General features: G+C 32.8%; 1 protein-coding gene across 2 annotated transcripts in view; it reads right to left on the reverse strand.

Moving 5' to 3' along the window:
* The window catches only part of RPS6KA6 (ribosomal protein S6 kinase A6), a 121,547-nt gene that overhangs the window by 42,417 nt on the left and 64,951 nt on the right, over positions 1 to 14,179 (reverse strand). For both annotated transcript variants that reach the window (XM_021706162.1, XM_008072513.2), the window contains 7 exons: positions 6,691 to 6,833; positions 3,484 to 3,554; positions 3,169 to 3,257; positions 2,312 to 2,370; positions 1,443 to 1,545; positions 706 to 836; positions 133 to 255 (listed from right to left, as the gene is read on the reverse strand). In XM_021706162.1, coding sequence (XP_021561837.1) covers positions 133 to 255; positions 706 to 836; positions 1,443 to 1,545; positions 2,312 to 2,370; positions 3,169 to 3,257; positions 3,484 to 3,554; positions 6,691 to 6,833 — 719 coding nt within the window. The remainder of the gene's footprint in view (positions 1 to 132; positions 256 to 705; positions 837 to 1,442; positions 1,546 to 2,311; positions 2,371 to 3,168; positions 3,258 to 3,483; positions 3,555 to 6,690; positions 6,834 to 14,179) is intronic.

A 14,179-nucleotide genomic window follows, 5' to 3' on the forward strand; every position in this document is an offset into this window, starting at 1 on the left:
AAATATTAGGTCTTAGAATTCTTTCTCATCGTCTCATCTTTCCTGTCTTAATTTGCTCCACTAAAAATGTCTGTCAGTAAACCCATAATTTAAATTACACATATAAAACAAAGTTAGGCTCAGAAATAATACCTTCACTGCAAATTCCACGTTAGTAGTTGCATGTATGCATCGCTTGCAAACAGAATACGAGCCAACACCAATATCCTCTTTCAATTCATATACTTCACCAAATTGTGCAGCATTTCCATTTATCTATTTTTATAAAAAAGTAAAATACTAAAGAGAATGAAATATTTTCACATTTTCTATTTCATGTCCTAAATATACATTCATCTTAAATCTTAAAATCAAGAATAACTCATTCTAGATAAATTTTATCAACACTTATAAACGGCTTACACAAATTCTGAACCAATCCTTATTGTAGGCTTTCTCAATCCCCAAGACCAATACAATAAATCAACTAACGTATATTCCTTGCTTACATTTTCTTCAAAACAGACCATATAAATAAAATTAAAAGGTACTACTCTCTGCTCTTTTCTAAAACACATAGAAACATCTTTAATTCTTGATTATGAGATAAAGTAATTGAAAATCACTTTAAAAATTCTTAAAAATCCATCAGTAAAAATGAAGAGAAATAATTATCCCCAAGTTGATATATCCCTAAACAAAATAGTGTGATTAAGTAGAATTTACCTGAACAATTGGGAATACATTTGCACTTGTGATAGAAGTGATTTTATATTCTTCTGCAATAGATGTTGCAACAAAGCTAAATCCTTTGAAGAGCTGATGAGCATTTGCACTGGCTGGCAAACCAGGAGAATCTAATATTTAAATAATTATATTTAATTAGAACTACACAGAATCCAATGATATAAAATGTCAGAATTTCTTTAAATACAAAGGAAGCCATTAAATATCACCATCTGACATATTATGTATTTGATTTATTATATATTATCTTTCTCCCCCACCAGTATACATGCTCCATGAGGACAGTAATTTTTGTCTGTTGTATTCACTGCTGCATCCTCATTACACAGTGTGTAGTAGGCATTCAATATTTGTTGAATGAATGTATGAAACAGATGTCACTGAAAGTACAACACATTAATACTGACCTGTAAGAGTCAGAGTAATATATTTACTGTCTTACCTTCTACTCCCATCCGCTAAATCATTAGCATGTCAAAGGACTTATAAAACAAGAAAAATAAATTGTCACCTTTTGCCTAGTCCCTGCTTCTCTGATAAATATTTATCAGAGTCTCTACTCAACAGCAATGTTGAATCTAGGTTCGATACTTCCAGAAAGGTAAACCAATCCTCTACAAACTTACCAAATTTTTAGTTTTTATCTAAGAGAATGCTTTATTTTTTAACTATCTAATGGAATAAAAGCTCTGATTTTGTATATAAACATGTATTACCTTTAGGTGTTTTTGCAGTAAACTCAGGATCAAAACAAAAAGTATCATCTGGTTTTCCAGAAGCGGGTTTGAAAGGAGGTTGAACTTCTCTTTTATATAATTTCTAGAAGAGGCAGCAGGGTAGCACAAAAACATATCAACACTTTTAAAAAAAATCATTATACTTTGCAAGGGAAAGTTGAACATAATATTCAAAGTCCTTAACAGAGAAAATAATTTCATTAAAAAATTTAAACAGGCTTCAAGAGACGCATTAACCAAATTTTAAAATTTTGAGAGATAATGTCCAAAATTTAATTAGGTCAGAAGGCACAGCAGTGATGCCACCGGTTGTATTCACAAGGAATAATGATGTTCAATTTTGTATATCAAAAACTGATTTGTATGCTTATTGATATATAATCATACAGATACAGCAAAATGTTTCCACGCAGAAATAACGAATAATGCTCAAGGCTTTCAAAATCACTACACTATTTTTAAGAAGTATGTATTTCATCTAAAATATTTTGTTTTCACATAAAAATAACAATAACTGTTCTGTTTAGGCTACTATAATAAAATTAGAATATTTAGTGTTATCTAACAATCTAACTTGCTAAAATTTATATTTTTGAAAGGCATAGAAAATATCTTCAAACATATGAAAAAGTCTTTTTTTTTTGAAAACCTACATTTTTAAAAGCTCACAGTTCCACAGTCAGGAAAAAATCAATAGAGAATTACTTTAAAGTAATTTTCATTTATTTAAATATGTAAATATTCCACTGAATTATTATTTAAGTTAAAAATAATGAACATCTGCTCTTCAGTTTCTTTGGTCATATTAACATAAAGTTATTCAATAGCATACTTTCTACTCAACTTACATTCCAGTCAATATTTGCAAAAAAAAGATGTCTTTTGATTTCCTCAACTCCTTCTGAACCTATCAAAATAAAAAGAATGTTTTATTTATTTATTTTTTTAATCTTGCTCCCTGGCTTCCAGTCTGTTATTTGTAAACAGGAGTACACACATTTTGTAAATTCCTGGAAGTGAAAAGTCTATGATTTCATATCCGGCATTTTATTAATTGGTCCTTTCACTTTATTATGATTTAACAAAACTGATGTTCATATTGAACTAAGAGGGTACCCTGAACTAAGTGCCTCCCAAATCAAATCAAAATAATATTCTACAAATATTGAAATTTGAATATATTTTATTTCCTGCATAAGTTATGTTATGATCACATATTTATATGCCAAATTAGAAAGTACAAAAAAAATAAAATGACATTAAAATTTTAACATAAGGACATAAATAGAATAATAGTATCAAATCCAGATCCAGGAAAAAGCCACCAAAAAATGGTCAAAAAAATGAGCAGTTATGGAAAAATATCTACTTTAAAGAATATTGGGAGGGTCAAAATAAATATCTTCAAACAGCTAAAAGGATTACTTATGCAAAGGAGAATTTTGAGAATTATTTCAAAAGAAGTATTCCATTTTATGTACATAATAATATATGTTAAACAGAAGCTTTGAGTTATTAACAAGACCACTTCATTTTTCGATCATGGGCATAACAGAATGTACTGTTTCTGAAAAGGACACAAAAAATAAATATTATAGTTATAAATACATAGCAGCAGTAATAAACTCAAATCAGAAAAGAAAAAAGTATAATTATCCTCCCAACAGGCAGATTTTTCTACAAAAACTAAGAAAATAAATAATACCTAATCTATTTGTTGGATTCCTTTTGAATAGCATCCTTAGAAGACTTTGTGCTTCAGCACTAAGAAACTGAGGCATTCCAAGTTTTGCTCTGGAAAAGAGAATTTAAGAACATTTCACTTAAATCTAGCCATATTTTTATGTTGACAAATTTCAAAAAAAAATTTCAGTGTTTTTACAATGGCAAATAATATCCCCAATATGGTAGAAGAAGGGAATAAAACAGCATGAAACATGTTCTTTTAAAACCACAATAATTTCCCGAAACTGAAAGCAATAGATTTTTTATTCTCAAAAGAGATAGTGTTTACACTTACTTTAATATCATATTCATTGTCTCATTTCTGTCTTTACCTTGAAATGGCAGAGTACCAGTAAGCATTTCAAACTAAAAAAAAATAAAAATAAAAAAAATAAAAAATACCACTCAGTCAGTTTAGCACAACTGATACAATTATTTAGAAAAAACTTGAGACATACTGCATGATCATCAAATCATGCAGGATCTATGAGGGGAAGCCCTCCCACCCCTCCAAAAAAACGGAATTCCCTTTTGGAGGGTAAGAAGCCCTTTGTAGGACACTCAGAATTTGTTTCTCCGGATCAGACAACCAAAGTTTTTATCTGGAAGTTTTGTGAAGTTGTATCACAAGTTGTGGAAGAAACACCTGAACTGTTGCAAGTGGGTGACTGGTTCTTCCACCATGACAATGCACCTGCCCACATGGCACTGAGTGTTCTGCAGTTTTTGACTAAAAATGGCATGACCCTAATGGCCTGGCACCCCTATTCACCCAAACACGCCCCAAGCAAATTTTTTTGTTGTTTCCCCAGATGAAAAAAATTCTCAAAAGGGAACATTTTGCCCTTGTGGAAGAGGTGAAGCAAAAAACGTCAGAAGCAGTAAAAGGCATCAAAATTGACAAATTCAAAAACTATTTTGAATAGTGGAAAAAGTATCTCAATATATTGCGTCAAACAGAGTACTTTGAAGGTGACTGAAGTTTAAATATGTAAAAATAAATACACCATTTTTTATAAAGAAATTCTGTGTTTTTTGGGGTCCCCCTCATACATGATACTGGGTGAAAATGGGACCAGAAAATTAAACTAGTCACTTAAGGAAATATACTTCTTGTAACCCACTATATTTATATAGCTTAACTGATAGGTGACCTGTAGATAGAACCAACTTTGTTTTATTTTCTTTTCTTTGTTTCTTAGTAATTTGGCTAAATTCCCAAAGCCAAAGCAATTTGAAAATACATACAAGGCATTTAAATAAAAAGATATTCTTTTAAAGCCAACATTTACTAATAAAGTAAAAGGAAATATAAGCACAAAGTCATTTCAAATTCATACATGCCCAAGAATGATTTAAGCATTTTCATCCCCCTCACTACTCCACAAATAAAAACCAAAAAGAAGTAGAAGCAGATCACACAGAACACACACACACACACACACACACACACACACACACACACACACACACACACAACACTTTTAAAATAGAAATAAATATGCCTTAGTTATACATAGCATAAGGAAAACATTTTCCCAAAGAGAACTGATTGCAATGTAGATAACTAGAACATTAAATAATGATATTTTTAAAACACTACATCTGAAAATAATTTAGTTCACTAAAGAGAAGTTTTAATATCTATAATATTTAAATCTCAAGCTTAGATTCAATAATAGCTATGGCCTCAGTCTTCTACTCATTTACCTGAACTCACATACTAAATTAACTTATCTATTCAACTCTCTCATACCTCGATGACTCCCAAATATGCTGTTCCAGCCTTAATCTCTTTCAAACTCCAGTTTTCCTTTCCAAATCTCCAGTAATGGTATGTCACTAGGACTGGAGGGGTAGAGGTGGGAGTGGCAGGGAGAGAAAGAAGAAGGGAAGAAGGGTATTTAAGAATCATACCTCCCCTCAAAGAAACTACAGGTTAGGTAGTCAAGTGATGGGATTATATATACATATATATGTACTTTTTTTAATAAGGTCTCCAAATTATTCTAATTCTTTCTCTACTGATCCTCCTAATTTATCAATACTTGGGGTTAGACACTAACCTATAGTAACCTATGCTACATGTTTAAAATAAATTACTTCTCCAATTGTAAAACCAGCTGTCCTCAGCTATCTCTCTTCTATTGACCTACCATTCCTTAACATTTATAAATTTTAGAGGCATCTTTATCTTTGGTCCTTCCCTTTTGTCTCATTTGTGTCATTTTATCTGCTAAGGTTAGTTATTTCTGCCTGTTAAATGTCTTTAAGATTTCCTTTTATTCTATAATCTTACAATTCTCTTGTAAGGAGACTTTTTTGGTACCCTTGCTTCTACTTTTTCATTCCAATCAATTTATATAATGCTGCCAAGGCTAATCTTCCTAAAATATTTTTTTTTTCTCTAATTGCCACCCTGTGTAAGAATCTACAATAGTTTCCTACTACCCAGAGAATCACTTGCAAATGCTTACTGGTTTATAGTTTCACTTCCTTACCTTCACCCTCATTCTCCACTACTCCAGTCAAACTGGCTCTCCAAGACTATGCTAATTTAATTACAATAATCTCCCTTCTTGACACACAACTATTTAAATTTATCCATACTTCAGGGCTTAGTTTAAGTTCCGATTCCTCCAATTTTTCTTTACCAACTTGTATTAAATCTTTCCTGAACTCCTAAAGCATTCCTTAACAGTTTAGCTATTTCTATTGTTTCCCCAACCAGATAGTATGCCTTCTCTGGTCTTGGAAAATGCAAAAAATTGTACTTTGAATCAGTTTCCATTTCAAAGCTCTCCCTAGATGTCAGGCTTATAATAGCCAATGGATATAATGATGTCTCATACAGTGTGCCATTCTGTGATAAAAAGGAAAAATGAAGCACACTTTGGAGCAAATTATATCTGATTCAATAGTATTCATCTATCATCCTACTGACTACTGAAAATTCTGTGCTTAATCTCATACCAAGTTAGTCTCTATTAAGCATCTATTGAAATATTCACTATGCTAGGTACTATGGGGGATAAAAAATAATATAAGATATAATTTCTCTCCTCAAGAGGTTTATAATCTTTCTAGGACATGTATGAAACAATTTGACAATAAGACAGTATATGATCCTGACTTGTATCTCACATCTTTAATAAAATAAAGTAAAAACAAGACAGTATAAGATGCTATATCTAATTAAAATATCATTAACTGCTCAACTCAGCATTCTAAAATCTAGAATCTGATAGGCCTTTCTTTAAGTATCAAATATGAATAGATTTTATAACAATGCTGTCATTTACCTTTTGATTAGTAGCTTTTAAATAAATCAGAACACTCAAACCCTACTTCTTAATGTATAATTAATCACAAGTTTTTAAAGGTTAATTATGAATTATCAGAACCCCTTTCTTACCTGATACTTTCCAAAATCTAAATTAAAATAAAATTCTAAGTATATTAATCATATGTTGGCATAATTAAGAAATATAATTCTACTTACCATAAGTACACCATATGACCACCAATCAGCACTCTGTGAATGGCCTCTCCTATTAACAACTTCAGGAGCCATATATTCTACTGTACCACAAAATGAGTAAGCCTTCTTTTCTTGATCTACTGACTCCTTGCTGAGTCCAAAATCTATAATAACAGTGTTACAAAAAACATATATCTGAAAAACTTCAGAAAATATCAAAGCAATGTATTAAACATTAAAACTATTTATGGATGGCCTATAATTACTTTTATGAAAGCTCCTGTGAGATCAAAAATAGAAAATAGTCTGCATTTTATAATGACACTCTTTAAGAACATTTAAAGATTGCTCCATTAAATCTCATCCTGAAAATGCATGCTTTCAGGTCTGCACTAGAATATCATGCAATGGTTTGGGGAACAACAACTAAATCCAGACTATCATACTGAGCTAAGTTCTAAAACAGACCCAGATAAAACAGAGATAGTGACATATATATTTTTTAAATGTTAAAAAATCAAACTTTACTTTGGTTTTGGTGAGTTCCATTTTGTTTGAAATCTTCAAAGAGGTAAAGATATCAATATATATGAATCAATCCTATTTCTATATATTAATAATGAACAATTGGAAGACAAAATTTTACAAGTGTCATTTATAATACTGGCAAAAAAAACCCCAAACATGAAATCTACAGATAAACACTAGGTGAACACTAAAATTGCACCTAGCTCAGCTTAGCAAAATAGAAATACATAAAACATTTACCAGCTATTTCAGTCTATCATGATTGTTATGAGCCACTCTTGTCCACCTCTAAAGTTATCAATTTCCTTCCAATTTTAGATCATCTGTCTTTCACTACTTAAGTATAACACAAACTGCAACCTTTCTGACACCCACTCCCACAAGCAAACTTCAGTTCTTTTTCAAGGTAAGATACCATTATTTATTGTAGTCATCATTTATTTCTTAATCATTTAAAATGTGTAAAACAGAGCTACCATTTTTACTTTATTTTTAGGGTGTTACTGATTAAAGATTTTAATGTTATACCCCTTATTGCATTTTCCCCATAAGTCTTGTGGTTTTTACTATGATTAAAACGACATATGTCACATTATAACAGAACTAGCTGTATATTGTCGACTGATTTCTGGCAAAGGTGCAAAAGTAATTCCAGGAAAAAGGCAACCTTTTCAACATACAGTGACAGAAAAAGTAGGATATAAATATAGAAAAGTCTATTCTCACACCATAAGCGAACATTAACACAAAATGGGCCATAGACCAACATGTGAAACCTAAAATTATAAAATTTCCAAAAACAAAGAAAATCTTTGGGATCCTTTGTTAGCCGAAGATTTCTCTGTTTTTTTTTTTAATTTTTTTTTTAATTTTGAAGATGTGGGGTACAATTCAGGGTTAGGTATATAGATGTTCATCAAGCAGATAACCCTTGTCGATGAAGTGTGCCCCCCTCCCCTGGCAGTTTTCCACTACTGCCAATCCTGCCGCCCCTCCCCCCCGGCAGTTTCCCACTACTGCCAATCCCTTTCTTATAGTATTATAACTGTTCAAGGTCTGCTTATGAAACCTAGCTATGTCATCAAAAGTATAATCCATTACAAATGTTTGTAAACTGAACTTCACCAAGATAAAAGAGTTGTTCTTCAGAATATACTGTTAAGAAAATAAAAAACAAGCTACAGACTGGGAGAAAATATATGAAAATCACATATCTAGCATAGGATCTAATTCAGAATATATAAAAACTCAAAATTCAATAACATAAAAACAAACAATCTGATTTTTTTAATTGGACAAAAGATCTACATAGACATTTCTCCAGGAAATAAATACATGAAAAGATGTTCAGTGTCATTAGTTATTAAGGAAATTCAAATTAAAACCACAATGAGTCATCACTTCATGCTTATTAGAACAGCTAACTTTTTTTTTTTAATGCTTACAATACCAAGTACTAGTAAGGATGTAGAACAACTGGAGCTCTTATACACTAATGGTGGATATGCAAAATGGTACAATCACTTTGGAAAAGGTTTTGGAGGTTTCTCACTAAGTTAAATACACTTAGCATATGGCCAAGTAAGCCACTATTTGGGTATTTAGCCAAGTAATACAAAATTTTCTGTTTACATAAAAATCTGTACATGAAGATTTTTAGTGGCTGTGTTCATCATTGGCCAAAACAGAAAACAACCTAAATGCCCCTTAATTGGGGAGTAGATAAAGAAACCATAGTACCACCATAAAATGGAACACTACTTAGCAATTAAAAAATAAATCATTGATACACACAACAATATGGATAAACCTCAGATGCATTATGTTAACTACATGAAGTCAAACTCAAAAGGCTTTATACTATAATCCTGCTTATATTATATTACATAAAGGCAAAATTATGGGGACAGAAGGCAGCGTGGTAGTTAGCTTTGGGTAAAGGGAGGATTGACTTACAATGGGATAATTTTGGGGTTATGGAACTGTTCTACACTTTTATTTTGAAGGTAGTTACGGAAATGCATTTGTCAAAACTTGCAGAACTACATACAAAAAGTTATTTAAAAAAATTAACCTTTATATTTTGAGATCACTGCAGATTTATATGTCGTTACATGAAATACTACAGAGATACCATTAATACTGTACCTAATTCGCCCCATGGTAACATCCTGCAATAATATAGAACAAAAATATAAGCTAAAATATTGGCATTGATGTGGTCAAGATATAGAATAGCTATATCACTAAAAGGAATCAGAAGAATGAGTTTTACTGTACATATATTATACCTTAATTTTTTAAATAAAAAAGCCATAAGTCCTAAATTGCTCTTTTACAATACAATATCAATGTTAACACTTAATTTTAGGACACCTCAAAACTGATTTTCTAACCCTTCTCATATTTTCATCAGTAACAGAAACAGTATGATACTGGAACAAAAATAGACACATAGACCAGTGGAACAAAATAGAGAATTCAGAAATAAAACTGGTAACCAACAACTAACTCATCTTTGACAAAGCCAGCAAAAACAAACATTGGGAAAAGGACACACTAGTCAACAAATGGTGATGGAAAAACTGGGTAACCATATACAGAAGAATAAAGCTGGACTCCTACCTATCACCACATATAAAAATGAATGGAAAATTTATTAAAGACTTAAACATAGATCCCAAACTATAAAAATCTTAAAAGGAAACCTAGGAAACACTCTCCCAGACATTAGCCTAGCCAATAAGTTCATGAGCAAGTCCTCAAAAGCAAAGGCAGCTAAAACCAAAATTAACAATGTGGAACCTTATTAAGATAAAACACGTCTCACAGCAAAAGAAGCCATCAATGGAGTAAAGTGACAACTCAAAGAACAAGAGAAAATATCTGCAAATTATGCATCTGACAAAGGCCTAATATCCAGACTCTATAAAGAACTCAAATGAATCAACAGGGAAAAAAATCCATTAAAAAGTGAGCAAAGGACATGAACACACAGTTTTCAAAGGAAGATATATCAGTGGCCAACAAACATATGAAAAAATATTCAACATCACTAATCATCAGAGAAATGTAAATCAAAACTACAATGACATACTACCTCACACCAGTCAGAAGAGCTATTATTAAAAAGTAAAAAAAACAACAGATGTTGGCAAGACTGCAAAAAAGGGGAAATGCTCATACACTGCTGGTAGGAATGTAAGTTAGTTCAACCTCAGTGGAAAGCAGTATAGAGATTTCTCAAAGAACTAAATATAGGTTTACCAATAAACCCAGCAATCCTACTTCTGGACATATATCAAAAGAAGCATACATTGTTCTACCAAAAATACACCTGCAGTCATATGTATATCACAGCAATATTCACAGTAGCAAAAACATGGAAGTAACCCAGGTGCCCATTGACAGTGGACTAGATAAAGAAAATGTGGGGTGTGTGTGTGTGTGTGTGTGTGTGTGTGTGTGTGTGTATACATATATATATACACATATGTATACACACACACACCATAGAATACTATACAACCATAAAAAAGAATTAAATCATGTCCTTTGCAGCAATGTAGATGCAACTGGAGCCCATCATTCTAAGTGAATTGTCACAGAGACAGAAAACTGAATACTACATGTTCTCACTCATAAGTGGAAGCTAAACACTGGGCACATACAGGCAGAAGGATGGGAACAACAGACACTGGGGACTCCTAAAGGGGGGAGGAAAGAGGGGAGGAGGAATGAGGGTTGAAAAATCACCCATCGGGCTGGACACCATGCTCATCACCTGAGAGGCAGGCGCATTAGAAGCCCAAACACCACCAGCATGCAATAGTAAGTAACAAACATACTATGTACTATGTAACAAACTTGCACATATACCCCTTGAATCTAAGATAAAATAAAATTTTAAAAAATCATTTATCCTTGTATAACAATGCATTATAATTTTCAGTATAATTTTAAAAAGTCTTTTCAATGTACTACTATGCTATTTTTCTGTATTTTGAGACAAACTCTACATTCAATTTAGAAAACTAAATGTAATGAGAGTCTTTGAGGTCAGTTCAGCTGAATACAACATTGCTCATAGAGAGGATCGCTGACTTCTTTGGCTATTCCAGAAAGAGGGGGAAAGGGAAGATAACTTTCTTATCCTTCTTTTACCTTTCAGAGATTTATGCCAATCCATAGAGCTCCTTTGCCATGCTGCTATTTCTGACAAAATTGATATTTAACAACTAGAATTAGACAGCAATCAATTGACAAAAATTTTACAATTATAAAACTGGATCCAAGATTAAATAAGGCCTATGTTACACAATGGTTTGCCCAAACCATGAATTGGAAAATAAAATGTAGAATTAAATATATACAGAAAGTTTTTTTTGGGGGGGTGGTGAAGGACAGTATTTCACATCTTTATAACCTTAAATAACTATTTTATAAGAATTTAAATTTTAAAAGCATGTCTGGAACAATAGTTTGATGAATATTTACTGTAGGTAAAAGTAATCTCAGTGATTCATTTGCAAGTAACCATAAAAACTACTTAAAATTATTTTCTTATGTATACATTTTTCTCTCAAATACTCAGATCAAGTACTGTTTGATTTACATTTCTAACCACTGTGATTTTTTCTTCCCTCTTTTTATATGTTGCCCCTGAATCATATTTCTCAGAGAACACATAGCAACCGCAGAAAGTTCAAATCAATTCTGTGCTCAGGTTATAATTTTTAAGGAATATTATGATTAAACATTTTTTTCTAAAGGGTCAGACAGATTAAATAGTAAGTTTTTATATAGACTATGGGAGTGATGTATTTTTTTAAATTAAGGCTTAAAGACAATGTGAACAATACAAGAAGGGCCCCAAAACCCCGGAATTCATTTATAAAAATTGTGTATTTATTCTTACATGTTTAATCTTCAGTCACTTCAAAGTACCCTCCATTTGATACAAAACACCTATCGAGATGCTTTTTCCACTGCTCAAAACAGTTTTCAACTCGTTAATGTGAATGCTTTTTAGTACTCCTGTCATTTTTGTTTCACCTCTTCCACATTGGCAAAACGTTTCTCTTTGAGGACTTTTTTCATCGGGGAAACAAAAAAGTCACTTGGGGCAAGATTGGGTGAATGGGGGGGCACAGGGATCATGCCATTTTTGGTTAAAAACTGCTAACACTAAGTGTGTTGTGGGCAGGTGCATGCATAAATCACCCATCATGACATGGGCAAATGCATTGAAAGAATCTCCCTCCCCCCCAAAATTCACTGAGACTCAACATGTCACAGTAACACTAGCTGGTACACTGATATCAGTGAGTTCCTAGAACACTTACCTAAGTGGGGGAAGTCTGTGGTACAAATGTCCCACCCTCCAAAAGACAATTCTGTATTTTGTTTTGTTTTTTGTTCCCCTCTCATATATTAGCAAGTAAGCAGATATTTGGAGATACCGACTCTCATTCTACTCACCTTCTGCTGCTATACAATGAGAATTTCAGAATGAAGCAAATGAGACTCAGTGTGCAACTATAACAGCACCCTTTCTATAATCCACTGTTATCTCAGATTAGACTGCTAAACATTAGTTCCATTCCTTATGTCTGAAGGATTTAATTTTTTAAATTTTTTTATTTTAAAGATGTGGCATACAATTCAGGGTTAAATATACAAACATTCATTATGCAGGTATACTTGTTGATGAGGTGTGCCCCCCCTTCCACTGGCAGTTTCCCACTACTGCCCATTCCACTACCCTCTCCCCTGGCAGTTTCCCACTAGTGCCAATCCCTTTCTTATAGTATAATACTTGTTCAAGGTCCATTTATGAGTGAGAACATGTGGTACTCAGTTCTTTGCTTCTGTGATAGATCACTCAGTATTATGGACTCCAAGTCCATCCAAGTTGCTGTGAAGTTCATAATTTTGTCCTTCTTTATATCTGTATAATATTCCATCACGTATATGTACCCCTTTTTTTTTATCCAGTCCTCTTTTGATGGGCAGCACGGTTGCTTCCATGTTTTCGTTATTGTGAATAATGCTACAATAAACATGCATGAGCAGGCATCTTTTTCATAGAGTGATTTGAGTTCCTTCGGGCATATTCCCAGTAGGAGGATTGTGGGGTCATATGGAAGGTCAGGAGTATAAACTAGTATGTCTGGAGGATTTTTAAAGTAGACAGGTAAGAAAAAAAGAGACTGCCATTCTCCTAGGATATTCTGAGACAATACAGAATGCTGAAGAAGACCCTGTTTAGATGAGACAGTCCTAAATTTAGTCCACATAGAGTCTACTGGTATCAATGACAAATAGCAATTGATCCGGTACTTTCAAGTACAGTATTCAAAATTGAAAGAAGGAAGTGGGCTGGGCTTGGTAGTTCAGCCTATAATCCCAGCACTTTGGGAGGCCAAGGTGAGTGGATTGCCCGAGCTTGCCTGTTCAAGACCAGCCCAGGCAACTTGCCAAGACCTCATCTCTACAATAAATAAAAAATTAGCTGGGCGTGGTAGCACATGCCTGTAGTTCTGGCTACTTGGGAGGCTGAGGGGAAGAATCACCAGAGCCCAGCAGGTGGATGCTGGCTAGGGTGGCCATGAACGTGCATGCCACTACACTCCAGCCTGGGTGACACAGTGAAACTCCAACTCAAAAAAAAAAAAAAAAAAAAGAAAAGAAAAGAAAGAAGGGGATAGGAAGAGATGGACAACAGGAAGGAAAAGTACACAGATGGTAAGAAAGGAAGAAAAAAAGAAAAAAAATTAAAGGGAAAGGCAAAAATAAATAAATTAAAAGAAACAAAAAATAAAAAATAAAAATAAAATACTCACTGCGAATAGTCACACCTTGACCAACCTCATCAGAATATTATGAGTTTGAATCTTGTATTACTCTTTATAAAATCTTAAATGAGGTTAAATCATAAAACTGTAAATTACCTAATGTTTATTATTGCATAGTTCCTTTA

Source organism: Carlito syrichta, unplaced genomic scaffold (genome assembly GCF_000164805.1).
Source record: "Carlito syrichta isolate Samal-C Ts95f unplaced genomic scaffold, Tarsius_syrichta-2.0.1 Scaffold315303, whole genome shotgun sequence".
NCBI classification, from domain to species: Eukaryota; Metazoa; Chordata; class Mammalia; order Primates; family Tarsiidae; genus Carlito; species Carlito syrichta.